This window comes from Oncorhynchus clarkii, chromosome 2 (assembly GCF_045791955.1).
Source record: "Oncorhynchus clarkii lewisi isolate Uvic-CL-2024 chromosome 2, UVic_Ocla_1.0, whole genome shotgun sequence".
Lineage (NCBI taxonomy): Eukaryota > Metazoa > Chordata > Actinopteri > Salmoniformes > Salmonidae > Oncorhynchus > Oncorhynchus clarkii.
In genome coordinates, this window is record NC_092148.1 from 46,597,638 (window position 1) to 46,624,286 (window position 26,649).

A 26,649-nucleotide genomic window follows, 5' to 3' on the forward strand; every position below is an offset into this window, starting at 1 on the left:
GCAACCTGTAGCACTCACATCTTTAGCCATGACGTGCTTTGAAAGGCTGGTCATGGCTGACAACACCATTATCCCAGAAACTCTAGACCCACTCCAATTAGCATACCGCCCCAACAAATCCACAGATTATGTTTTCTCTATTGCACTCAACACTGCCCTTTCCTACATGGACAAAATGAACACTTATGTGAGAATGCTTTTCATTGACTACAGCTCAGCGTTCAACACCATAGTGCCCTCAAAGCTCATCACTCAGCTAAAGATCCTGGGACTAAACAACTGGATCCTGGACTTCCTGATGGGCCGCCCCCAGGTGGTAAGGGTAGGGAACATCACATCTGTCAAGCTGATCCTCAACACGGGGTCCCCTCAGGGCTCATTACCCTCCTGTACTCCCTGTTCACTCATGACTGCATGGCCAGGCACGACTCCAACACCATCATTGCCGATGACACAACAGTGGTAGGCCTGATCACCGACAACGATGAGACAGCCTATAGGGGGGAGGTCAGAGACCTGGTCGTGTGGTGCCAGGACAACAACCTCTCTCTCAACGTGATCAAGAAAAAGGGGATGATTGTGGACTACAGGAAAAGGAGGACCAAGCACGCCCCCATTCTCACTGACGGGGCTGTAGTGGAACAAGTTGAGAGCTTCAAGTTCCTTGGTGTCCACATCACCAACAAACTAACATGGTCCAAATACACCAAGACAGTCATGAAGAGTGCACGACAAAGCCTATTCCCCCTCAGGCGACTGAAAAGATTTGGCATGGGTCCTCAGATCCTCAAAAGGTTCTACAGTTGCAACATTGAGAGCATCCTGTCTGGTTGCATCATTGCCTGGTATGGCAACTGCTCAGCCTCCGACCGCAAGGCACTACAGAGGGTAGTGCGTACGGCCCAGTACATCACTGGGGCCACGCTTCCTGCCATCCAGGACCTCTATATCAGGTGGTGTCAGAGGAAGGCCCTAAAAATGGTCAAAGACTTCAGCCATCCCGGTATAGACTGTTCTCTCTGCTACCGCACAGTAAGCGGTACCAGAGTGCCAAGTCAAGGTCCAAAAGGCTTTTTAGCAGCTTCTAGCCCCCAAGGCCATAAGACTCCTGAACAGCTAGTCATAGGGCTATCCAGACACCTCTTGTACGCTGCTGCTACTCTCTGTTCATAATCTATGCATAGTCACTTTATCTCTACCTACATGTACATATTACCCCAACTAACTGGTGCCCCTGCACATTGACTCTGCACCGGTACCCCCTGTATATAGCCTCGCTTGTTATTTTACTGCTGCCGTTACATTTTGGTATTTTTTTCCTTAATATTTTATTTGTATTTTTTCCTTAATTTCTTAAAGCATTGTTTGTTAAAGGACTTGTAATTTGTAACTTGCATTTCACTGTATGGTCTACTACACCTGTTGTATTCGGCGCACGTGACATAACATTTGATTTGCCAGCTAGCCAGCATAAACTAGCTTGCTGGGAAGGGCCATTGAGCTTTAAAAGAACATGAAAGGGCTCATCAGGGCGACTGACTGAACCGAAATCAATCGTCTCCACGATATATGTCATCAATTTAGGTAACATCTATTGCCGCGTTCACGTGACATTCGGAAATAGCAAACTCCAACATGTTCGACTTGCTAACTGGTATAGCGATACACGTGCCGCGTTCAACCTGTTATCAAGTGAGAAATGTCCGAGGTTCCGACTAGTACGTGGACGCGGCATAAGACTCTATGGCAGTATAGCCAGAGATACTGGATCTAATAACGAGATGCTCAGGTCTCAGCCCTAACAATTGAATTCGATGTCCACCGCGTGGAACGGCGTGTTTCTATGCTTTCTTTTGATTGGTGGATACACATCTTTATTTTAATATAATTTGAATATTCGATGATGGGTGTTGACGTCAAACGGTCTGAATTCAATGGAGAGTGAAACGCTATGCTAGCCTCATAAATATAAAATGATTTCACCAGGGACAAATTAAATCACATTTTATTTGTGACATGCACCGGCAGGTAACCAAGTGGTTAGAGGGTTGGGCCAGTTACTAAAAGGTTGCTAGATCGAAATCCAGAGCTGACAAGGTAAAAAAAAAATCTGTAGCTCTGCCCCCGAACAAGGCAGTTAACCAGCTGTTCCTATGTCGTCATCGTGAATAAGAATTTGTTCTTAACTGGCTTGCCTAGTTAAATAAAAAAAAGTCAAATAAAATGAAATGCTTACTTACCAGCCCTTAACCAACAACAACTGATAAAGTAGTTTTTTCCACACAGTTGCCAGGATGCCACACTTGTCAGTCCACTCCTAATAACCTAAGCAGTACAACTTTTATTAGATCCAAATAGAATTTCATTTTTATCTCCTAAATTCGACACTCATTGCCCCCACATACAAAAACGCCTCACCTGCTTAATAATTAATGAGTTGCTTAACGTGGACATGTTTTGGGCGGAGTAAACCCTCTCGCTTCGACTCTTCCTCTCTGGTAATAGCCTCTCCCGTTTCAGAAGTCATCATGGCGCTCACTTCCTCAGTCAAAGGTAAGAGTCGTCTAAAATAACATTGCCAAGCTATTATTTCAAATCAACACAGTTTGCAAAGCAGTTGACGGCCATGTCAATTATTTTATTATGTAAAGCCTGAAATGTCTCACGTTTACTTGAGCTTCCTCACTGTCCAGGTAGCTTGTTATGCTAATGATACTTAGCTAGCTAACGTTAGCTGGCTAGTAACATTACTCCTTTAATCTTCACTTGCAGTCGCCCCAAAAAGTCACGTTACCTAGCTAGCTATACATCAAATTATCTAACGGGGAATTGCACTACAGTAACGTTATTTATTGAATGTGTGGGCGAAAGTATTTAGCTAAGGTTAACTAGCTATTAACGATGGTGTGCTAGTAACGTTAACGTGTTTGTTCTATCAGGATGTAATACACAATTGGTATATACACAGGCTGAAACTAATGCTTCCAAAATGGTGTACATTTTTCTTACAAGTCAGAATGTTGAATAAAATTACATTTAAACGTACTCTACCGCTTGTACGTGCCCTTTGCCCTATAGCTGCTCGAAATTTGAGACAAAATATCCACAGGAAAGTATTTTTTTTTACCTGAGTTTTTAGAGAGCCGGTAGGTACAGTGGGGAGAACAAGTATTTGACACACTGCCGATTTTGCAGGTTTTCCTACTTCCAAAGCATGTACATCAGAAACCTTTGTTTGCAATTACAGAGATCATACGTTTCCTGTAGTTCTTGACCAGGTTTGCACACACTGCAGCAGGGATTTTGGTCCACTCCTCCATACAGACCTTCTCCAGATCCTTCAGGTTTCGGGGCTGTCGCTGGGCAATACGAACTTTCAGCTCCCTCAAGATTTTATATTGGGTTCAGGTCTGGAGACTGGCTAGGCCACTCCAGGACCTTGAGATGCTTCTTACGGAGCCACTCCTTAGTTGCCCTGGCTGTGTTTCGGGTCGTTCTCATGCTGGAAGACCCAGCCACGACCCATCTTCAATGCTCTTACTGAGGGAAGGAGGTTGTTGGCCAAGATCTCACAATTACATGGCCCCATCCATCCTCCCCTCAATACGGTGCAGTCGTCCAGTCCCCTTTGCAGAAAAGCATCCCCAAAGAAGGATGTTTCCACCTCCATGCTTCACGGTTGGGATGGTGTTCTTGGGGTTGTACTCATCCTTCTTCCTCCAAACACGGCGAGTGGAGTTTAGACCAAAAAGCTCTATTTTTGTCTCAGACCACATGACCTTCTCTCATTCCTACTCTGGATCATCCAGATGGTCATTGGCAAACTTCAGATGGGCCTGGACATGCGCTGGCTTGAGCAGGGGGACCTTGCGTGCGCTGCAGGATTTTAATCCATGACGGCGTAGTGTGTTACTAATGGTTTTCTTTGAGATTGTGGTCCCAGCTGGTCCCGTGTAGTTCTGGGCTGAACCCTCACCTTCCTCATGATCATTGATGCCCCACGGGGTGAGATCTTGCTTGGAGCCCCAGACTGAGGGCGATTGACCATCTTGAACTTCCATTTTCTAATAATTGCGCCAACAGTTGTTGCCATCTCACCAAGCTGCTTGCCTATTGTCCTGTAGCCTATCACAGCCTTGTGCATGTCTACAATTTTATCCCTGATGTCCTTACACAGCTCTCTGGTCTTGGCCATTGTGGAGAGGTTGGAGTCTGTTTGATTGAGTGTGTGGACAGGTGTCTTTTATACAGGTAACGAGTTCAAACAGGTGCAGTTAATACAGGTAATGAGTGGAGAACAGGGGGGCTTCTTAAAGAAAAACTAACAGGTCTGTGAGAGCCGGAATTCTTACCAGTTGGTAGGTGATCAAATACTTATGTCATGCAATAAAATGCAAATTAATTACTTTGTGTGATTTTCTGGATTTTTGTTTTAGATTCCGTCTCTCACAGTTGAAGTGTACCTATGATAAAAATGACAGACCTCTACATGCTTTGTAAGTAGGAAACACTGCCAATTTTGCAGGTTATCAAATACTTGTTCTCCCCACTGTATATGGTTCGGCACCGATTATAACGTTAGTTTTATATTGGATATAAGTGAGTTTTATATTGGATATTCGGTTTCCTCTCGTCAATAGCAATTGAACCCAGCATGACAATGGACAAGTTCATTTTGCATGGCCCTGTGTCAAAGGTGGGTGGATTTTGATCATTTTAGACCATTCCATTGGTCCTTAAAGGAAATGTTCACCCATTTTCAATGTTGTATTGTTTTTGTGCATCTCTGAGTGATGATCTATCGATTTCCCTGGGTTATTTCGTGCTTGCATGTGTATCTGAGTTATTGCCGTTCAAGCAGTCAGATCCGTCCGGTATGGGTTAGTACTGTGATAAAGTCGCTCTCAGTAAACTGGAAGATAATAGAAATATGACTTTTAGATTGTGAAAACGTCTTATCATTTATGTCAGATTTCAATATTGGCCGATGTGATAACTCGGGAGAATGTATTTTCTCGAATGAGCCATTGATCATATTTTTTGCGATATTCCTACCTTGAGAATTTTTTTATTTAATGGAGGTTCTATCACATTTTTCCTTTTTGTCTGCCTCTAGGCCAGAGTGCATTGCATAGTGCCATTGCCAGATATATTATAGAAAGGAGATAGGAATCTAATGAATGAAAGAATGTATAATGCAGCACCCAGCAGACTGTCGACAAATCGCGTTTACGTTATCGTGCTGCTCACGCGGTTGCTAAGCTAATCGTCACACAATCCCTTCTCAAAGTCATTAGCTGCGCTCGAATACTCATACTAACCATACTATTTGTGACGGGAATTGAATGTATATTGTATGCTTATTGGTTATAGCATGGATATAGTTAGTATGTCAAAAGTTCCCGGATCTCGTACTAAATTTGCCAAAATATGAAGTATACAGAGGACACTGTGTCTGTACTTTAGGGCTCATAATGCAATTCTTCAGGAAATGGGCATGGCTACACATCGTTTTCAGATTTGAAGAAAATTGCGGAAAGTATGCAGCCGAAGTACAACGAGATCGGATACAAATTCATAGCCTTAACTAATTATGACAAATGTTGAGCAATGTAATAACTTTTCAAATAAATTACCTTATGTTGGCTGACAATTTGTTAGCTACGATGTCCTTACGAACCACATAGCATAGCATATTATTAAAGCAATGTGTTAGCTAGCTACCTAATGTTAGTTGGCTACTTATACATAAAACTTGCCAGTATATTAACCATCTAACTAACTACCCAACGTTTATTGACTTGATTATAACCATCATTCTTAGCTTAGCTAAATGGTATAGTCGTTGTGCATTCTCAATGGACATTCGGGTGCTTTCGCTCTGGATATCTACTCCGATTTCAGAGCACTTTCGGCTGAGTGTACCAGAACGCATAATAATGAATTTACGAGTGCTCAACACCTGTTGAATATGGTCGGTGTAAGTAAACTTGGGCAAAAAAGCATAATTAATTTGTCGCCGGCAGAAGTCAGTCACCAACACTCTGTATTAGAGGTCTACCGATTAATCGGTATAGCCGACTTCAAGTTTTCATAACAATCGGTAATCTGCATTTTTGGACACCGATTATGGCCGATTACATTGCTCTCCACGAGGAGACTGCGTGGCAGGCTGACCACTTGTAACGCGAGTGCAGAAAGAAGCCGATGTAAGTTGCTAAGTCGAATAAACTGGTCAAACTAAATAGAGAATCAATCTTCAGGATGTTATTATCATATATATCCAATAACGTTCCAACCGGAGCATTCGTTTTTGTCTACAGAGTAATGGAACGCATGGCGATATCATAAGTAATGCGCGTAACCAGGAACTGGCATTCTGCCAGACCACTGACTCAAATAGCTGCCATCCGGGCCCACATCACACTAGAGGCTTCATTCCACGTTCTACTGACTGTTGACATCTAGTGGAAGGCGTAGGAAGTGCGAACAGATCCATATCTGGGATGTGAATAGGCGATGAGTTGAAAATCAACCAGCCCCAGAATTTCCACTTCCTGTTTGGAAGTTTGCCTGCCCTATGAGTTCTGTTATACTCACAGACATAATTCAAACAGTTTTGGAAACTTCAGAGTGGTTTCTATCCAATAGTAATAATAATATGCATATATTAGCATCTGGGAAAGAGTAGGAGGCAGTTCACTATGGGCACGCAATTCATCCAAAGTGAAAATGCTGCCCCTATCCCTAAAAAGTTAAGATTGATTGTTTTTTATAAGATCGGTTTAATGCTAGCTAGCACCTTACCTTGGCTCCTTGCTGCACTCGCATAACAGGTACTCGTGGGGTGCAATGTAATAGGCCCTAATCGGTGTCCAAAAATACCGATTGTTATGAAAACTTGAAATCGGCCCTAATTAATCGGCCATTCCGATTGAATCGGTCAACCTCTAGTATTGTGTGTACGCCATTGACAAAAAATCTAGATGTAATCCTTTTTCAATTCAGGCTGTAACACAACAAAATGTGGGTAAATTAAAGGGGTGTGAACTTACCGACAGGCATTGTAATAATAAAGCAATTCTCAGAGCTTTGAGAACTATGTAATGAAAAGCGGTATACAAATTAAATGTGTTATTATATACATCTAGTCTTTTGTATGATTAGCTAACTCCACACTAGCAACGGTGTTTCTACTGTTTGCCTAATCTTTCGAAAACATTTGACATGAGGCTTGTGATGATAAGCAGGACGCGTTACCTCCCTTTACTAAATAGGAGCATATTTGAGTTCCCTTCCTTGTGTCCCTCGATTTCTTTTTACTCATGATCTTATGTGGTTGATTTACTGGTGACAGTAAGCATGTTGATTTTACAGTATGCATGCAAGTCTTAACTGTTATTCAATTATTTGAGGCTTGTCATGCCCAGAAGGAAGAAATTAGTTGCCTTACACAGATGCACAATGGACAGTTATGCTGGCAACAAGATGCTTGCATTTTTCTTATACTAATGTGGTGAAATTACGACCATTGTTTTCAAACAGTAGCCACCTAGTCTCGGGAATCCCAGGCCTTGGTGCAGAGCATTCGTACATTTTGGGGGGCAACCCGTCTGTCTAGAGAGACTCGTATGCACCTGTTTATCTAAATCTCAACACTTTCCTAGTGCTAGTAGGCTGGTTAAGTCACAAACATTGGGACCACTTTGTGCTGTCCTCTACAGAGGCCTTCCTGACCACTTGTGATTTAGCTTTCATTCTAGCCTTGGTTCAAAGGGCCAGGGACCAAGTGGATCAGAACACACAGGCCTACATGACATTCCCCAGGCTTCTTTTTTTTTTACAGGCAAAATTGAAGGGGAACGTTAAATGGTGCTAATTTAAAGCGAGTCAACCACTGAGAAGGGAGTGAAGGCTCATCAAATGGCCCTCAAAGTTTACATAGGATGTACAGTGTAATTTTCGCTCCGATACAGAATATATCGGGGCGGCAGGTAGCCTAGTGGTTAGAGCATTGGACTAGTAATCTGCAGGTTGCAAGATCAAATCCCCGAGCTGACAAGGTAACAATCTGCCGTTCTGTCCCTGAACAAGGCAGTTTACCCACTGTTCCTCGGCCGTCATTGAAAATAAGAATTAGTTCTTAACTGACTTGCCTAGTTAAATAAAGGTAAAATAAAAATACAACGATCCCTCATGCTAATAGACACTAGAGGTCGACCGATTAATCGGAATGGCCGATTAATTAGGGCCGATTTCAAGTTTTCATAACAATCTGAAATCGGTGTTTTTGGACACAGATTATTATTAATTTTTTTACAACTTTATTTAATCTTTATTTAACTAGGCAAGTCAGTTAAGAACACATTCTTATTTTCAATGACGGCCTAGGAACGGTGGGTTAACTGCCTCGTTCAGGGGCAGAACAACAGATTTTCACCATGTCAGCTCGGGGGAACCAATCTTGCAACCTTACAGTTAACTAGTCCAACGCAATAACGACCTGCCTCTCTCTCGTGGCACTCCACAAGGAGACTGCCTGTTACGTGAATGCAGTAAGACAAGGTAAGTTGCTAGCTAGCATTAAACTTATCTTATAAAAAAAAATAATCATCACTAGTTAACTACACATGGTTGATGATATTACTAGATATTATCTAGCGTGTCCTGCATAATCTGACTGAGCATACAAGTATCTAAGTATCTGACTGAGCGTTGGTAGGCAGAAGCAGGCGCGTAAACATTCATTCAAGCAGCACTTTCGTGCATTTGCCAGCAGCTCTTCGTTGTGCGTCAAGCATTGCGCTGTTTTTGACTTCAAGCCTATAAACTCCCGCAATGAGGCTGGTGTAACCGAAGTGGCTAGCTAGTTAGCGCGCGCTATTGGCGTTTCAAGCGTCACTCGCTCTGGGCCTTGGGGTGGTTGTTTCCCTTGCTCTGCATGGGTAACGCTGCTTCGAGGGTGGCTTTTGTTGTTGTGTTCCTGGTTCGAGCCCAGGGAGGAGCGAGGAGAGGGACGTAAGCTATACTGTTACACTGGCAATACTAAAGTGCCTATAAGAACATCCAATAGTCAAAGGTTAATGAAATACAAATAGTATAGAGGGAAATAGTCCTATAATTGCTATAATAACTACAACCTAAAACTTCTTACCTGGGAATATTTAAGACTCATGTTATAAGGAACCACCAGCCTTTATATGTTCTTATGTTCTGAGCAAGGAACTTAAACGTTAGCTTTCTTACATTGCACACTTTTACTTTCTTCTCCAACACTTTGTTTTTGCATTATTTAAACCAAATTGAACATGTTTCATTATTTATTTGAGGATAAATAGTTTTTATTGATGTATTATATTAAGTTAAAATAAGTGTTCATTCAGTATTGTTGTAATTGTCATTATTACAAATGTATTTTTAAAAAATCGGACGATTAATCGGTACCGGCTTATTTGGTCCTCCAATAATCGGCATCGGCGTTGAAAAATCATAATCGGTCGACCTCTAATACACACTCACTCACTCGTTGTGTGAGGCTGGAAGTAGTAGTAGCCTAGTTGAACTCATGCGGGGTGTAACTAATGAGTGTACGTGCTCTCCTCTAGGACGTGCAGTCTCTAGTGTCAGATTGATATGTGTTTCTCTTTCCCTATACAGGGGAGCATCCTTTTAACCACCTGATTGACACGCTGAAAGATGGCGACCTGAAGTATTTCAATCCACAGAAGCTGAATGATGCAAGATACGGTGAGTGTGGATTTGTCAGCTCCTGTGTTGAACAACAATAGGCTAAGGCTTGCACTTATGCGTCAAAAGACCAAACCAGAGTCTAATTATTTCTCAAAATGCAGCTTTTGTCATTATAGGGCCATGAGTTGAACTGTGGTCAACCAATAGAATGTAAAGAAATGCCACATGCATGCCAAAAGTTATTTTTTGATAATGGTCTCTCATTCCTTTCCTTTCCATAGACAAGCTGCCTCTATCCATCCGTGTCCTCTTGGAGGCGGCCATACGCAAATGTGACGGCTTCTATGTGAAAGAAGAGGACGTCCACAACATCCTAGACTGGAGCGAGCAGCAGAATGTGGCAGAGGTGCCATTCCCTCCTGCCCGGGTCCTGCTGCAAGACTTCACGTGAGTGTCTTTTCCTACCTCCCCAACCTTGGATTATCCAGGTTAATCTCTTTGATATACAATATTTTTCGCAAGAGAAACCTGGTCCAAGATACCAGCAGTGTCCCTGTGTCATAGCATACTCCCTGTCTATCCCTCCAAAGAAATGTAGAGTTGCAGCCATCCCCAGACCTTTTTGTTGGCTTCCTTTTTGTAGCGCCTGTAGGTGAAGTATATGGAGTCTCTAATATTTTGTAGTTCAGGGCTCACCACCGGTATCCTCAGTGTATTTATCTTGGGCAGTTGATCAAGTACACACAGTCTTGCTTGTTGTCTTAGGAATGAACAGTATTTTTCTGAAGAGACCTTGCTCAAGGGTATAGCAACATTGCAGCACTAACTGGTTACATGATCGAATCAAGATCTTGAGTACAATTAGTTAAACTAGCCTATTGCAAAGACTGTTCCACTAATTTCTATGGTTCCACCTCCTTAAAATCCCAATAGGCCTACATGTATTAAATCCTAGTGCGATCACCAATACTGCATTGCAGTGCTATCGGTCACCAGTTTTGGTTTCCCTGTGTGTTATTGTTTGTTTTGTGGAGTAGTATGGTGGATCTGATTGTTGTTCCTTCCACACAGGGGCATCCCTGCCATGGTGGACCTGGCTGCCATGAGGGATGCAGTGACCAAACACGGAGTGGACCCCGGCCTGGTCAACCCTGTGTGCCCCACAGACCTCATTGTTGACCACTCGCTACAGATCGACCTCAACAAATGGTGGGCTTAAAGGGACTGTTTGCGTAAAGTTACATATTTTACCTTACGATAGCTGGGAAACCCTCCTGAGGTTGATGGCTTCTTTATCTGAGTTGGATATCTTGATACTGTGCTATTTCTGAAATTAACCTTTGCTGTTTCTTAATTATCCTTAGAAATTATCCTGCTCTTTCTGAAATTATCCACCCTTTCTCTGCAGTGCCATACAGAACGCCCCCAACCCTGGTGGAGGGGATAGCCAGAGCCAGGGGCCTCCGTCTCGCCCCTCCCCCGCCAGACCCACACCCAGAAGGGGGTCCCAGTGTGGAGGCGAGAGAGGCAGCTGCAGCAAAGGGGGCTGCAGTGACACCCCCGCCACCCCGGGAAGACCCGCCACTGCTGTCCAGCAGATTGAGAACACCCCTCTCCTATGCCCCTTCCATCTACAACCCGTCTCTGAGTAAGACACTATACATATTCATGAATTGCACGTTGCATCAAGCCATTGTTAGGAATATTCTCTTGAAGACTGGGGTGTATTCATTACGCCAATTCTGTTGCAAAATATTTATTCTGTTGCAAAACCGTTTACTTCAAACGCTACTGAGATTCGTTTTGTTGTTAAAAGGAAGGTTTAGTTCGGTTGCGTCTCAAAAAAAAAAAAAAAAAGCGTCTGGAAGGAAGGAACCCAGTGGACTTCACTCCACTTTAGAGCATGGAAGTATCGATCATTTATAGATTTGAAGTGAACTACAACTTCACATTGAAGTGTTTGGAGTAAACAGTTTGCTGCAGAACGTTTTGCAACAGAATCAGCGTAATAAATAAAGAAAATGAATACATCCCTGAATACTGACTGAACGTTCTACTTAATGCTAATCAACTAGTGCATATGAAGATGTCATCAAAAGTGCATTATAGTGCCTTGGAGATTACTTGTATGAAGGAGACATAATTGGTAGGAATAACTTTTGTCATCATTGTGATGTCAGATTGACTTTAGATGCAGTTTAACATTAGCTAGCTAGCTAAGATTGAGGGGAGAGGATTGGAGCTAGCTAACGTTAGCATTGCTAGGGATTTTTGACAAACTTTAATGGCTAATGGCAATATGACCATGTCTAAAGTAAAATTGTCGACAACATACTGATGGCAAAGTTGTTTCCTACTAATTATTTGTCATTGTTTTGTTGAATATTTGTTATTTTTAAATACCTGCAGGCAACTTGTGCACAAGGTTAATTAACTTCTTGGCGCACCCATCCCGTTAGTGGGATCATTTTTGTCAACATCCGCTGAATTGCAGAGCGCCAAATACAAATTAAATTACTAAAAATATTACATTTTCATGAAATCACAAGTGCAATATAGCAAAACACAGCATAGCTTGTTGTTAATCCACCTGGCGTGTCAGATTTCAAAAAAGCTTTTCGGCGAAAGCTATCCAAGCGTTTATGTTAGGACATCGCTCTCAGCAGACAAAACATTACAAACAGCTAGCAGCAAAGTAGATTGGTCACGAAAGTCAGAAAAGCAATAAAATGAATCGCTTACCTTTGATGATCTTCGGATGTTTGCACTCACGAGACTCCCAGTTACACAATACATTTTCCTTTTGTTCCATAAAGAATATTTTTATATCCAAAATACCTCCATTTGTTTGGCGCGTTATGTTCAGAAATCCACAGGCTCGAGCTGTCACGACGGGGCAGTATCTGTAAATTTGTAGAAACATGTCAACCGTTTTTAATAAATAATCGATAATATTTCAACCGGACCGTAGCTCTTTCAATAGGAGTGAGAGAGAAAATGTCTGCTCCAAGCTGCTCACGCATGCAAAATGTGATCTTTCTTGCTAATTTTTCAGAATAAAAGCCTGAAACTATGTCTAAAGACTGTTCACACCATGTGGAAGCCATAGGAAAAGGAATCTGGTTGATATCCCTTTAGATGGAGGGAAGGCATGCAATGGAACAGAGAGGTTTCAGGAAAAACAGCACTTCCTGGTTGGATTTTCCTCAGATTTTCGCCTGCAATATCAGTTCTGTTATACTCAGACAGTATTTTGACAGTTTTGGAAACTTTAGAGTGTTTTCTGTCCTAATCTGACAATTATATGCATATTCTGGGCCTGAGAAATAGGCAGTTTCATTTGGGTACGTTTTTCATCCAAACACCAAAATACTGCCCCCTACACTCAAGAGGTTAATAGATAAAGCAGATTGCGTTCTTCATTTCGCTTGTTGCATTATTTTTTAATTATGAAGCCATTCCCCCAAAGCAGCTGATTGAGTCACATGGCGTTCATTTGCGAAGAGCACACAGAGCAAGCGGAAGCTTTCGTGACGTGACGATCCACTGTTGTGCAGGTGATCAAGTTGCACTTAAAATTCACTACTACTGTTTTCCAGCTAAATATATTATAGGTATAAGTTTAACTATTTAAGATGTGCCAAATAAATGATCTCCAACTCAGAGCTCCAACTATACTATGCAAGTGGCTAGCTTGCAAGATCAAGCTTCTTGATAACCAATATGCAGAAACAGTTTGTGATATATTGAAAACATAAAATGTTCTATCTACACAGCATGTGCAACAATAGTAATCATATTACTTGTATTTTTTTAAATTATCACTTTATAAACTGCACACGAACCAAAAACCCAGTTGAAACTACCACAACTTAAAAAAAACATGCGGGAGACAGAGCGCATTCTGGAAAGAGCCTATAAAAAACAGAAAGGCAAACAATTCACACAATTAAACTATGAATACACACAAATTAACGGGAGACTGAGAGCGCATTCTGGAGAGAGACTTGCTTACTAGTGCATCTTCGTCATACACCCCAGTTCCCTTCTTTTTGTGCCGACATTTTACATTTGAGATTTGAGTCATTTCTGAAAATAATAAGCTGTAGTGTAGACCACAACTAAGTTATTTTAGCTAGGCCTACAACAGAAAATGCATGTGAAACGTTAACTTTCACTGCCTGCTAGACAAGTCAAAACAATTCTGCTGGCTTGCACAGCAATTGAGCTGCATTATTTTATCTTTCGGATCCATGTGGGATACAGACCCGACCCAATTTGGCTTCGATTCTCCCTCATTTCTGACATATTTTGGGTCGGGGGGTGGGCGGGGACTACTGGGTCAAGTCGTTCTGGAGTTTCACACATCCAATTCTTTTCGGATCTCAATTTCGGAATCCGAGAAGGCCTCTAATTCGGGAATGCAGGTCCTGGCTCCTGCGTATTGGGTGGATTTATAGTGTAGCAAAGCCTACTCGGTACCCTGTATAGGAGAGAGGAAACGTGCACATTGTCCTTGTCATTGTTTTCTGCAGACCTGAAACAGCTCTGAAAAACCAGGAGTTGGAGCTGATCCGAAACAAAGAACGGCTGCAGTTCTTTAAGGTAACTTTCTGTCTCTCTCTCTCGTTTCCGTCAAAGTAAATTTAATGTAAACAAGATACTTAGTTACAGAGACTCTGCAGCAGCTATTTTGAACTGAAACCAGCACCTATAATCACACATTGTAACACGTCTGCAACTTATTTAGGCCCGTGTAGCGTACCAGTCTAACCTTTTTCTTACGTCTTTCTCCTTTTCCGCCGAAGTGGTGCTCCAAAGCATTTAAGAACGTGAACGTGGTGCCCCCGGATGTGGGCGCAGTACACCAGCTAAACCTGGAGTACCTGTCTCAGGTGGTGCAGGAGAGCCAGGGCTTCATCTACCCAGACAGCGTGGTGGGCACAGACTCTCACACCACCATGATCAACGGTCTGGGCATCCTCGGCTGGGGTAAAGAACAACAATTTAAAGTTATATCAATGTCCACACAGCTGCCAATACTGGCTGAAATCATTGGAATTTAAAAAAAAGTTATGCATATAACTACAGTGCCCTGGAGGAGGGACATTTCGCAAGTTCAGTATACGGACTGAAGTACCTATTAACCCCAATTAAAAACTAGATTAGCATCAAACAGAAAAACAAGAGAATAGATAAAAGAAAGGACTAAGAATTTTGCTGAAACCACATTCATCAGGTCATAGGTTAATATCCAAGTTACAATGCTTTGGTGATGAAAGAACTTAAGAAGGAGATGGACGTGTGAATTATCCAATAGCTCTATAGCTTTAAGACGGTTTCCTGTCTCTCTCCCGCTCTCTGTCTCAGGTGTGGGAGGGATCGAGTCGGAGGCAGTGATGCTGGGCCAGCCCATCTCTCTGACCCTTCCCCAGGTGGTTGGCTGCAGGCTAGTAGGCTCCGTCAACATCCTGGCCACGTCCATCGATATTGTTCTGGGGATCACCAAGGTAGGCTACAGCTAGGAAATTAAACATACTGGTACACATCTGAGGGTAGCTCAGAAATGTTGAAACCATATTCAAAAGAAGCTTCCATACACAGCACTTGCAAAGTATCACTTTTTATTGATTGCTAGCGTTTAACTTCTCTGGGATATGTGGGACGCTCGCCAACAGCCAGTGAAATTGCAGGTCGCCAAATTCAAACAGAAATCTCATAATTAAAATCGCTCAAACATACGAATATTATACACCATTTTAAAGAAACTTCTTGTTAATCCAGCCACAGTGTATGATTTCAAAAATACTTTACGGCGAAAGCACACCTTGCGATTATGTTAGGTCAGTGCCTAGCCACAGAAAACCATACAGCCATTTTCCAAAGAAGGAGAGGTGTCACAAAAGACAGAAATAGCGTTAAAATTCATCACTAACCTTTGATGAGCTTCACCGGATGGTACTCCCAGGACTCCATGTTAGACAATAAATGTGTGTTTTGTTCGATAAAGTTGAATCTTTTATGTCCAAAAAACTAATTTTAAATTGGTGCGTTATGTTCAGAAATGCATCGTCTCAAACAAACATCCGGTGAAAGTGCAGAGCCACATCAAATTACAGAAATACTCATCATAAACATTGATCTAAGATACAAGTGTTATACATACGATTATAGATAAACTTCTCCTTAATGCAACCGCTTTACGGTAAAAGCACACCATGCAATTATGTTAGGTCAGCGCCTAGTCACAGAAAAACATACAGCCATTTTTCAACCAAGGAGAGGTGTCACAAAACTCAGAAATAGCATTATAAATATTCACTTACCTTTGATGATCTTCATCGGAATGCACTCCCAGGAATCCCAGTTCCACAATAAATGTTTGTTTTGATCGATAAAGTCCATAATTTATGTCCAAATACCTCCTTTTTGTTCGTGTTTAGTTCACAAATCCAAATTCACAAGGCGCAGGCACTTAGTCCAGACAAAGTCAAAATAGTTCCATTACAGTTCGTAGAAACATGTCAAACTATGTATATAATCAATCTTTAGGATGTTTTTATCATAAATCTTCAATAATATTCCAACCGGACAATTCCTTTGTCTTTAGAAATCAAAGGGCACGCAGCTCGGACTCACGGCCACGTGCGACTTAGCTCATGGCATTCTGCCAGACCCCTCATTGAAACGGCTCTTATTCGCTCCCCCTTCATAGTAGACGCCTGAAACAAGGTTCTAAAGACTGTTGACATCTAGTGGAAGCCTTAGGAAGTACAATATGACCCCATAGACACTATATTGGATAGGCAATAACTTGAAAAACTACAAACCTCAGATTTCCCACTTCCTGGCTGGATTTTTTTCTCAGGTTTTTGCCTGCCATATGAGTTCTGTTGTACACAGACATCATTCAAACAGTTTTAGAAACTTTAGTGTTTTCTATCCAAATCTATTAATTATATGCATATTCTAGCTTCTGGGCCTGAGTAGCAGGCAGTTTACTCTGGGCACCTTATTCATCCAGGCTACTCAATACTTCCCCCCAGTCCCAAAGAAGTTAAGCTACATGTCGTTGAACCTCCTTTAGGTCTTTTTAATTTCCTTTGTATTATCTATATTGTCATTGTAAAGTACATGATGGAGATGTTTTAAATGCTCTGCCAAGCTTGATTCAATGTGTTCTCCATCTCAGCACCTTCGTCAGGCGGGCATAGCTGGGAAGTTTGTGGAGTTTTTTGGTCCCGGCATGTCCCAGCTGTCTGTCCCAGACAGGACCACCATCGCCAACATGTGTCCCGAATACAATGCCACCGTCAGCTTCTTCCCTGTCGACCATGTCACACTCAAACACTTTAAGCAAACAAGTAAGACAGGAAGCTGTCACTAGCCTGTTTCCAGGTCCGTTTGTGCTGTCTTGCCAACTTATCTGGTCATTAGCGTAACAATTACCATAGGAGATGGTAAGACAGCACATGCCGTGAAAATTTACCATAAGAATTGGCAAGAGCTGGGACCAGGCTAGACTGTCACTTCTGAGGCTGGGATGTATGTCAGGTGTTATTTTGAGATTTATGTGCATGCTATTTAGAACATGCTGTTATAAAGAAAAATGTTATTGCAACCTCTTTGCAATAAGGAATTGAGACCAAAAGCTCATGAGAAGTTTCAAGTGTTTATTACCAAGGATGCCGTCAGCTGAGTGCATCCATTTATAATCTTCCCTCCATTTTGTCACCACCTTGTAGGTGTCACCTCCCCAGCCATACATTTTATGACCCCAATGAGTTTCCCTTATCTCCCCTGTGGAATGTCCATTGTCCTCTCTTTGTTTAGCTATATGTCAGAATCACAACCTGTCATTGTCCTGGGCCTGACCATGCTTTCTGATCCGAGGCAATTTCCTTCCTTCCAACCTTTACAACCTTTACAAATTAGCATACACAGAGTTTTATGGCCTAAACTCCTTTTAATACTCACATTAATCATTCACGAAACAGGATACAAACAAACTACAGTTTAACTTGAAACATGTTACATTTTAACAGAATCCATAAATGCTAAGAGAAGCTGTATTAATTGTTTTTCGTTCAGCAATGTTAATGCTAACTTAAACAAACCCAAATTCGGTCAACAGACTACTTTCTTGGTTTCCTTAAGGTGGGGTAAATTTGGCATTTGGGTGAATTATCTCTTGATTTTTAAATGTTGCATATGTGGCATGTAATGTTAAAACTTGATGTTTTCCTTTGCTCTCAGACTTTACTGAGGAGAAACTTGAATTATTGGAGGCTTATCTGAAGGCTGTGAAACTCTTCAGGAGCTACGAGGACTCGTCAGAAGACCCACAATATTCTGAGGTATTCTTTTAGTCTTTTCAGATATTAGTGGCCAATAAGTAGAGGAAGCTATGGCGGAATATTGGTCCATATTACGAAGTGCATCGTTTTTCTGTTTCACAATCAGAGGTACAGTTATGTTGTCCCTGGTTTCTCTAAAGGTGATTGAGATCAACCTGAGCTCCATGGTGCCCCATGTGAGTGGGCCAAAAAGGCCCCAGGACAGGGTGGCTGTCAGCAGCATGAAGGAGGACTTCCAGAGCTGTCTCAACGAGAAGGTAACATATCAGTCAGACGCCTTAGGTCAACAAAGTAGAGAACTAATACTAATACTTGAGATCATCACACAATTGGCCTATTCATATTTTAGTTTGCATAGCAACAGAAAAGTAAAACTGCCCATTGAGGGGAAATGTTCTACATATGGCTTTTTGTTGGTTCATCTCAAACGAATCAATCATGTGACCCTTGTTCACTACAACTTTATATGAGTGATAAATACTTTTGTTAGAATGACCAGTTTTTTTCTGTTACGTAGAAAGGGGTGAGATCCCTGCCACATCTTCTGGCTGTAAATTATTGAAAGTATGGATTAGTTAATTAAATTGTGTTTATCTTTCCAGGTGGGTTTCAAAGGGTTCCATATCTCCAAGGAGAAGCAGGAGAGCCTGGTGCCTTTCCTCCACGGCGGTCAGGAGTACGAGTTGGCCCACGGCTCTGTGGTCATCGCAGCCGTCATCAGCTGCACCAACAACTGCAACCCCTCCGTCATGTTGACCGCAGGTGAGAGACACTGGAGGAACACGGTACTATATTCTCAGGTTTTCCTGAAATCCCAATTGGACTGTCAGGAATTTTGCCAATGTAACTGGTATCGCCTTTTGATTGACAGGTTTGCTGGCCAAGAAAGCGGTGGAGGCGGGCCTTATCGTCAAGCCTTACATCCGCACCAGCCTGGCTCCTGGCAGTGGTATGGTCACCCACTACCTCAACACCAGTGGAGTACTGCCTTACCTCAGCCAGCTAGGGTGAGGACACGCACGTCACGGACAGGATCTGAACCCAGGTCTCCTACGGGAGAAACCAATGTCTTGACCGTTAGACCAAGAGACCAAGAGACTCTTGGGCCAAGGGCTGACACAGGTTTTAAAGTCACAGGCAGGGCTACCTCATCACGAGACCATGAGCAACTATGTACCCAACTCATGTCCGACACACACCCACATCACTTGATTATGCATAATTGTCAGGAGTAGAATATTAGATAATTGTTCCTCATATCTGACTCAGGTTTGAAGTGATAGGCTATGGATGTGCCACCTGCGTTGGAAACACTGCACCTTTACCGGAGACCGTCTCTGAAGCTATCAAAGAGGTACTTGAACAAACTCTGTCTTAACTTGGTTACTATTCATTGCAGAGCTGGGAATGAATAAGACTGTATTTCAGAATGAAGTATTTAGGAGATATTATCCATTCCAGTGTTAATTTGATCCTTGAAAAAAAAAAAATACACTTGGCTGCCTCCTTTAACGCACTCTGTCATCAAATATTTTGACCAAATGGGTGACTAGAGAGAGTGACGGAGAGGTTTTATAGGAAGGTCTAACCTTCCCCATGCGCCCGCTGTAGGGGGACTTGGTGGCCTGCGGAGTGCTATCTGGGAACAGACACTTTGAGGGACGCCTATGTGACTGTGTCAGGGCCAACTATCTGGCCTCTCCACCCCTAGTAGTGGCGTACGCCATCGCCGGCACCGTCAGCATCAACTTCGAGAAAGAGCCTCTGGGTAAGTGAACAACATCACGTTTCAAACCCCAAAACCACATTTTGAGGTTTGTTTGACACTTTATGTAATAATCTGTCTCCTCTTCTACACCTTTTGATACCATTGATGAACTACCGTTCACTTGCTGTGATGGTCCAAAAACGTTATCTGGGGGGGTCAATTTGTTCCCCCTGGGAGATCCCAATGGAAGGTTAAAAACATAATGTGTTAGCATGTTTGTTACCCTGTCCCTCTGGTGTAGGTGTGACCTCTGAGGGGAAGGAGGTGTACCTGCGGGATGTGTGGCCCACCAGGGAGGAGGTGCAGCAGATAGAGCAGGACAAGGTCATCTCTTCCATCTTCACAGAGCTCCGTGCCAGAAGGGAGGTGAGGGTCCTTTTTGTTTAGGGTTGGCTCCCTCTCTTGAGTCTTTTTTTCCCCTCAACCTATTCAAGTTTCATTACGGTGCAGTTATTACGGTGTGCTGTTTGTCACTCTGTTACAGAAAGGGAACACGTTTTGGAATAACCTTGAATGTCCAGAGTCTGTGGTTTTCCCATGGGATCCCAAATCCACATATATCCGCTCTCCTTCCTTCTTCAACAAACTTGTGAGTCTTATTTTTTGTGTGGAAAATTACTCAAATGTACAACAATAATAAACACTTTTAAGAGAGATAATTTAAGAAACTCAGAAGTAGATATATTTCATATATTCAAAGCGTAATGGATAGTTTGTGAAACATATTAGCATCAGGTTAAGCTGAATTCATATTTCAGAACTACTCTGGGCCCTGGTTCTATATGACCTCTCCCCTCTCTCCCAGTGTAAAGAGGTCCAGCCGCCCCAGTCTATAGAGAACGCCCATGCCTTACTGTTCCTGGGAGACAAGGTGACCACCGACCACATCTCTCCTGCCGGGAGCATCGCCAGGGTCAGTGCTGCTGCCAAGTACCTGCTGAGCAAACGGTGAGCATCCTATAATTTATGTACGCAGACTGCTGCAGCAGGGGCTGGGTTGTTCAAATTCTTCACCTCCATGTAATTTATTTATTTATGTTGTGTGCTACTTTAGCATTTTACCAGGGTCAGGAGCAAATGTTTTGGTAAACTCTCAGTGGAACTCAGGAGGAAAGCAGTTTGACCTTTAAACTCTGGATTTCTCACTCTCAGCCTTACACCACGAGAGTTCAATTCGTACGGCGCCCGGAGGGGAAACGACGCGGTGATGACCCGAGGGACATTTGCCAGCATCAAACTCCAGAACCGGTTAATCGGCAAACCGGGCCCCAAGACCGTGCACATTCCATCAGGCCAGACTGTAAGTGAGAGAGAGGGTCAAGTCTAGAAACAGTGCACTTGAGCTGTGCTCTTCATTCAGCTCTGTACGGAAGGGAATAAGTATCTCCCTATTGCTCACGATTTGATAACCCAAGCAAACGCTTCAAGTGATATAGTAAAATACCTTATTACAAATAACATGAGATTCATCTTTGCAGTAAATGGAGAGTGGATAATATACATGATTTCGGCCAAGTTGTTTAACAGTGTGTTTTTGTGCTGTTAGCTGGACGTGTTTGAGGCAGTAGAGCGCTACCAGAGAGACGGGATTCCCCTCATCATCCTGGCAGGGAAGCAGTACGGCTCAGGAAACTCTCGGGACTGGGCGGCCAAAGGACCCTACCTACTGGTAAAGGCTACATTCCACACCCAAGAGCCTCAAGCACTGGTCACATGCCAATAAAACTGGCTTCTGGGTGGAGCTTGTTCTTTAACACTTTTTTAAACACTCTTTAACACTTGAAGTGTTGCAAGATTTTTCTATATATATAAAGATTTTTTTTAATAACTAGATGCAGTACAACCAAGGTGAGGGCGCTGCAGATCTGGTTCTGTACTGTGGCTGGCAATATGTGCTCGTAAAGGATGGCCCCCTATCTCTTAAAGGCCTTAGGATCCATGTGTACAGGGATGATCAGCCAGTTACTGGGACGACAACCTAACTTGGGATGAGGGAAGGTTTTAGCAGGTGGAATATTGGAAGAATCTTTAGAGGTTTACTTAGTCGCAGCTACAGTATGCCTAATTGCATATCATGGCACAGCTACACTACATGACCAAAAGTGGACACCTGCTCGTCTTACATCTTCTTCCAAAATCATGGGCATTAATATGGAGTTGGCCTCCCCTTTGCTGCTATAACAGCCTCCACTCTTCTGGGAAGGCTTTCCACTCGATGTTTGCACATTGCTGCGTGGGACTTGCTTTCATTCAGCCACGAGCATTAGTGAGTTTGAGCTCAAATGTTTGGCGATTAGGCCCGGCTCGCAATCGGCATGCCAATTTATTCCAAAAGTGTTCCGTGGGGTTGAGTTCAGGGGTCTGTTTAGGCCAGTCAAGTTCTTTCACACCGATCTCGACAAGCCTTTTCTGTATGTACCTCACTTTGTGCACGTGGGCATTGTTGCCAAGTGGTTAGAATGTTGGGCCAGTAACTGAAAGGTTGCTGGATCGAATCCCCAAGGTGACAAGTTAAAAATCTGTCGTTCTGGCCCCGAGTTAAGCAGTTAACCCACTGTTCCCCGGGCGCCGAAGATGTCGATTATGACAGCCCCCCGCACCGCTCTGATTCAGAAGGGTTGGGTTAAATGCAAAAGACTCATTTCAGTTGAATGCATTTAGTTGTACAATTGACTGGGTATCCCCCTATCCCTTCCCTTTCCCATTGTCATGCAAAAACAGGAAAGAGCGGTCCCTAAACTGTTGCCACGAGGTTGGAAGCAGATAATCGTCTAGAATGTCATTGCATGCTGTAGCGTTAAGATATCCCTTCACTGGAACTAAGGGTCTTAGCCCAAACCGTAAAAACAGCCCCAGACCATTTTTCCTCCTCCAACAAACGTTACAGTTCGCATGTACACAATGAAATTCTAAATAAGTCAAATATTCCTTGGGAAATTTCATTCAATTGTATATGTGCCTTTTTTCTCCATGGGATACAGATCCCATTGGTCTCTTATTCTGTGTGTTCTATGGTTGGCAGGGTGTGAGAGCTGTCATAGCAGAAAGCTTTGAGAAGATGCACAAGAACCACTTGGTGGGCATGGGCATCGCGCCCCTCCAGTTCTTGCCAGGCCAGAGTGCCGATTCGCTAGAGCTCTGCGGGAAGGAGAAGTTCACTATCACTCTACCAGAGGACCTGTCCCCAAAGCAAATGCTGACTGTCAAAGTATGGCATCCAATCAAATGTTACCTTTTTATAACTCAAATTTCCCATCCCCAGTTAAAATGTCTCACAACTATCTTTGTCCATGGCATTGTCTCTTCATTGACCTACATTTTTCCCTTTTTTCTCTCTAGACTAGCTCTGGAAAGACCTTCAGTGTGACGACTCTGTTTGACAACGAGATGGATGTGGCCTTTTACCGGCATGGCGGGCTGCTGCGATACGTGGCTCGAACCATGCTCTAGACTAGATCATTTTATCTTAACTCTGCTTTAACCCCAAGGACTGATTTTCTTTCTGTGCTTATATATGGGGTTAGTCATGCTCCAACCATCTAGTTGAATGTGTGGAAATGGGCCTACTAAACTAGCTTGCTCAAGTAGGGAAGACACAGAAGCTAATTCACAGAGATGATGTACCCTCCCCCGCCCACAGACAAATGCCTCCCAGGTCTAAACCGAACCTGTGCTGTTTTGAACTGCTTGTGACCAGTCCAGTCTGCTCCACTTCAGACTAGCTCAGACCAGCCCAACATTCTTTCAGCTCCAAGACCAGCTCAGTCCTCTTTGACGATATCAATCTGCTTCAGCGTTTAGACCAACACAATCCACTTTAGAACAGATTGATATTTAACGGCTGAGCATGCCCCATTCAGAACAACCAGCTCCAGCAGGGTGCCTGTTCTATAGGGTGGAACATTCCGAACGTTGCAGTGTAGAAGTCCAATGTAAAGAATGGGCATAACCTGATAAAGTCATTGATTTTTATCTGTGTCAGTCGGAAAGTTTCATCTCTTTTGAACAGGTATCTGCACTTTTTATCAGCGCTTGAGCTTCCTAACCACATCAGTCAAGTTCAATTCTGAAACCAGATCGATCTGCTTTAGCCGACCAGATGAGACCTTGTGCCCAATTGCAACCCAACTCTTTCTCTCTACTCTTTTGATGCGTATGTAGATCTGTACAGATTGGATTGCTGTAAGCAACATGGAGAATATTCTACTTTGCCTACATAATGTAATCTTTTAAGATTTGGATTTGGAATCGTGCACCAGTCTCGGCTGTGCATATCTCCTGCAGACTCGTCCATCCTTTACAACAGAGTATTTCCAGGGATGTCCTCTTTTGCACTTATGGTCAGAATGAGAATGTGGAGGAAACAGTTGTTTTTTGCTCTCCATGTCTGCACAGCTTCATTGTCTACTGGTTGAACTGATTATCTGACAACGGGGTTAGTTTCCACACCCAAATACTATCGATTTCACTGGTGCTGAGGCAGAGGTGTCAAAATGTCCTTCGCTTTGGTGCTTCTAATGACAATTTGCGAGGTCCTCTGTAAGATGCATACAATCTAGAACTGTATATCTCTATATATGGCTCTGATAGTCTAGTTTGATCTACAATATCTCATTACATGTTGCTTGTCAGGTACCGGTATTTAAGGTTTACAAAGTAGCGGGCAACCATTGTTCGTGTGTTGGTATTAACACTGTGGTTGGACATTTTGCATGTTAAGGCTGTCTGTGTGACTGTGTGACATAATGGCACTATATGAAACTTTATTCATACAATATAATTGAGACTTCTGGAATGTGGATTTGAACATTAGCTTTTAAACAAATACTTTAGTGGTCATTGAGATTATCAAGTATTTATTGTCATACTAAATTCAAACAGTTGACTGTCGTGCTGTTTGAAAACCCAACATATTTTTATTTTTTTTACTTTCCAAGAGTGAACAATGCCGTTATGTTGCCATGACACATTTCCAAAGCAAGTTTAAGCAGAGAACAGAGTTTCCTGACCTGTAATGTCATTCGTTTTGAGGGTGCATACACACACGTTGATGTCTTTGGTTGTCAAACTACAGAGCTTCAATTAGCCTGATTTGGGCTTATTGGTTTCCTGTGTTTTGTTGTGTTTTGATTGGGTACTTGAGTCCTGGCCGCTGGTCTGATCAAGATGGTGCAACACTGAAGAACTTTCAGAATCAGGTAGAAATGTCTAGTGTAGATACGATTTAATTGTCACGTAGAACATGTAATCAAGTCAACTGTGTTCATTTCTATCTGCAATGTTATTCTGAGTATTTCACCTCACTGAGTATACCCCAGTTTTATCTTAATGCAGTTTCCCTTGAAAGTGTGATCCGTTCTATTGGCTTGACTTCAAAGGTAGTCTCACTGACTGCTTTGGGGATTTTAGGTTTTTCCCTGAGTACAAGCACACGGTAATTTAGTAAATTTTAATTAATGGATGACGTATGTGATGTTATTATTTGTGTGTAGCTGTTGTTGGGGTACTGCTTCATTTTTCATTTTCACAAAAAAATTACCATATGCAAACAAAGCAAGTGCAACATTGCACATAACAATAAGTACCTGGTTAATGCAGAGAAGTGGTAAAAAAAATAAATAATTAAGTACCGAATACTGAATTATAACAGATATTGTATATAGTTTTTAATAAATGATTAAAATGAAAGTTTTGTTGAATGTTTTACTGTAAAGAAGAAATCTCTTTGGATGCTGGGCTCTCAAATCAGTGCTGGCATTATTGTTCCAGCACATCACCCGCAAGTCCAAGACAGACCTTTTTCACACTGCTTTGTTCTTAGTCCTGGGCTATCTTACCCCCAGGCTAGACTGGCTCATTGTTTTGTTTAGCAATGACCAAGAAGGGTAAAGAAGCTTCAGAATTTTGGAAAACCCATTCACTTACATGTTTGCTTGAAATTAACATGCTACATTTGTAGGTTTAAATGCTATCCTTAACTGGCTGTGAAATAGATCCTTTACTACAGCACTACTAATATCCAACTTCGACTTGAAGAATGTCTGTTCTTTGCCAGGAGATACCAACCCTGCCGTTATGCTTGTTTACACTGAGCTGCACTGTCGGGATGCGATCCATTACATTCTATCCACCACATTTTCTAACGTTTCTATGGACACTGCCAAACAACAGAAGTGATGGATTCGACTTCTGTTTACTTTCTTATTGCAGCGCAACAGTGGCAAACTTGCCGGAGTAAATTATTTGAGCGTCAATTTATAGAGAATAAAAGTCAAGTAAACAAGTGTGTGTGTGTGTGTGTGTGTGTGTGTGTGTGTGTGTGTATATATATATATAAAAACGTCCCCTTTTCAGGACCCTGTCTTTCAAAGACAATTTGTAAAAATCCAAATAACTTCACAGATCTTCATTGTAAATGGTTTAAACACCGTTTCCCATGCTTGTTCATTGAACCATAAACAATTAATGAACATGCATCTGTGGAACGGTCGTTAAGACACTAACAGCTTACAGACTGTAGGCAATTTAAGGTCACAGTTATGAACATTTCGGACACTAAAGAGGCTTTTCTACTGACTCTGAAAAACACCAAAAGAAGGGTCCCTGCTCATCTGCGTGAACGTGCCTTAGGCATGCTGCAATGAGGCATGAGGACTGCAGATGTGGCCAGGGAAATAAATTGCAATGCCCGTAATGTGAGACGCCTAAGACAGCGCTACAGGGAGCCAGGACGGACAGCTGATCGTCCTCGCAGTGGCAGACCACGTGTAACAACACCTGCACAGGATCGGTACATCCGAACATCACACCTGTGGGACAGGCACAGGATGGCAA

The 26,649-nt window shown here is 42.5% G+C and overlaps 1 protein-coding gene across 1 annotated transcript; it reads left to right on the top strand.

The window, feature by feature from the left end:
* Positions 1-2,452: 2,452 nt before the first annotated feature.
* On the top strand, positions 2,453-25,503 carry LOC139368437 (iron-responsive element binding protein 2). The gene is made up of 22 exons (XM_071107332.1): positions 2,453-2,553; positions 9,658-9,747; positions 9,972-10,137; positions 10,762-10,899; positions 11,099-11,338; positions 14,226-14,295; positions 14,499-14,682; positions 15,061-15,200; positions 16,883-17,054; positions 17,947-18,047; positions 18,188-18,304; positions 18,650-18,809; positions 18,919-19,054; positions 19,317-19,401; positions 19,659-19,815; positions 20,057-20,181; positions 20,300-20,404; positions 20,621-20,763; positions 20,968-21,115; positions 21,362-21,484; positions 22,838-23,023; positions 23,155-25,503. Exons 1-22 carry the CDS (start codon positions 2,529-2,531, stop codon positions 23,263-23,265), a joined length of 2,922 nt encoding a protein of 973 aa, XP_070963433.1. The 5' UTR covers positions 2,453-2,528; the 3' UTR covers positions 23,266-25,503.
* Positions 25,504-26,649: the final 1,146 nt, after the last annotated feature.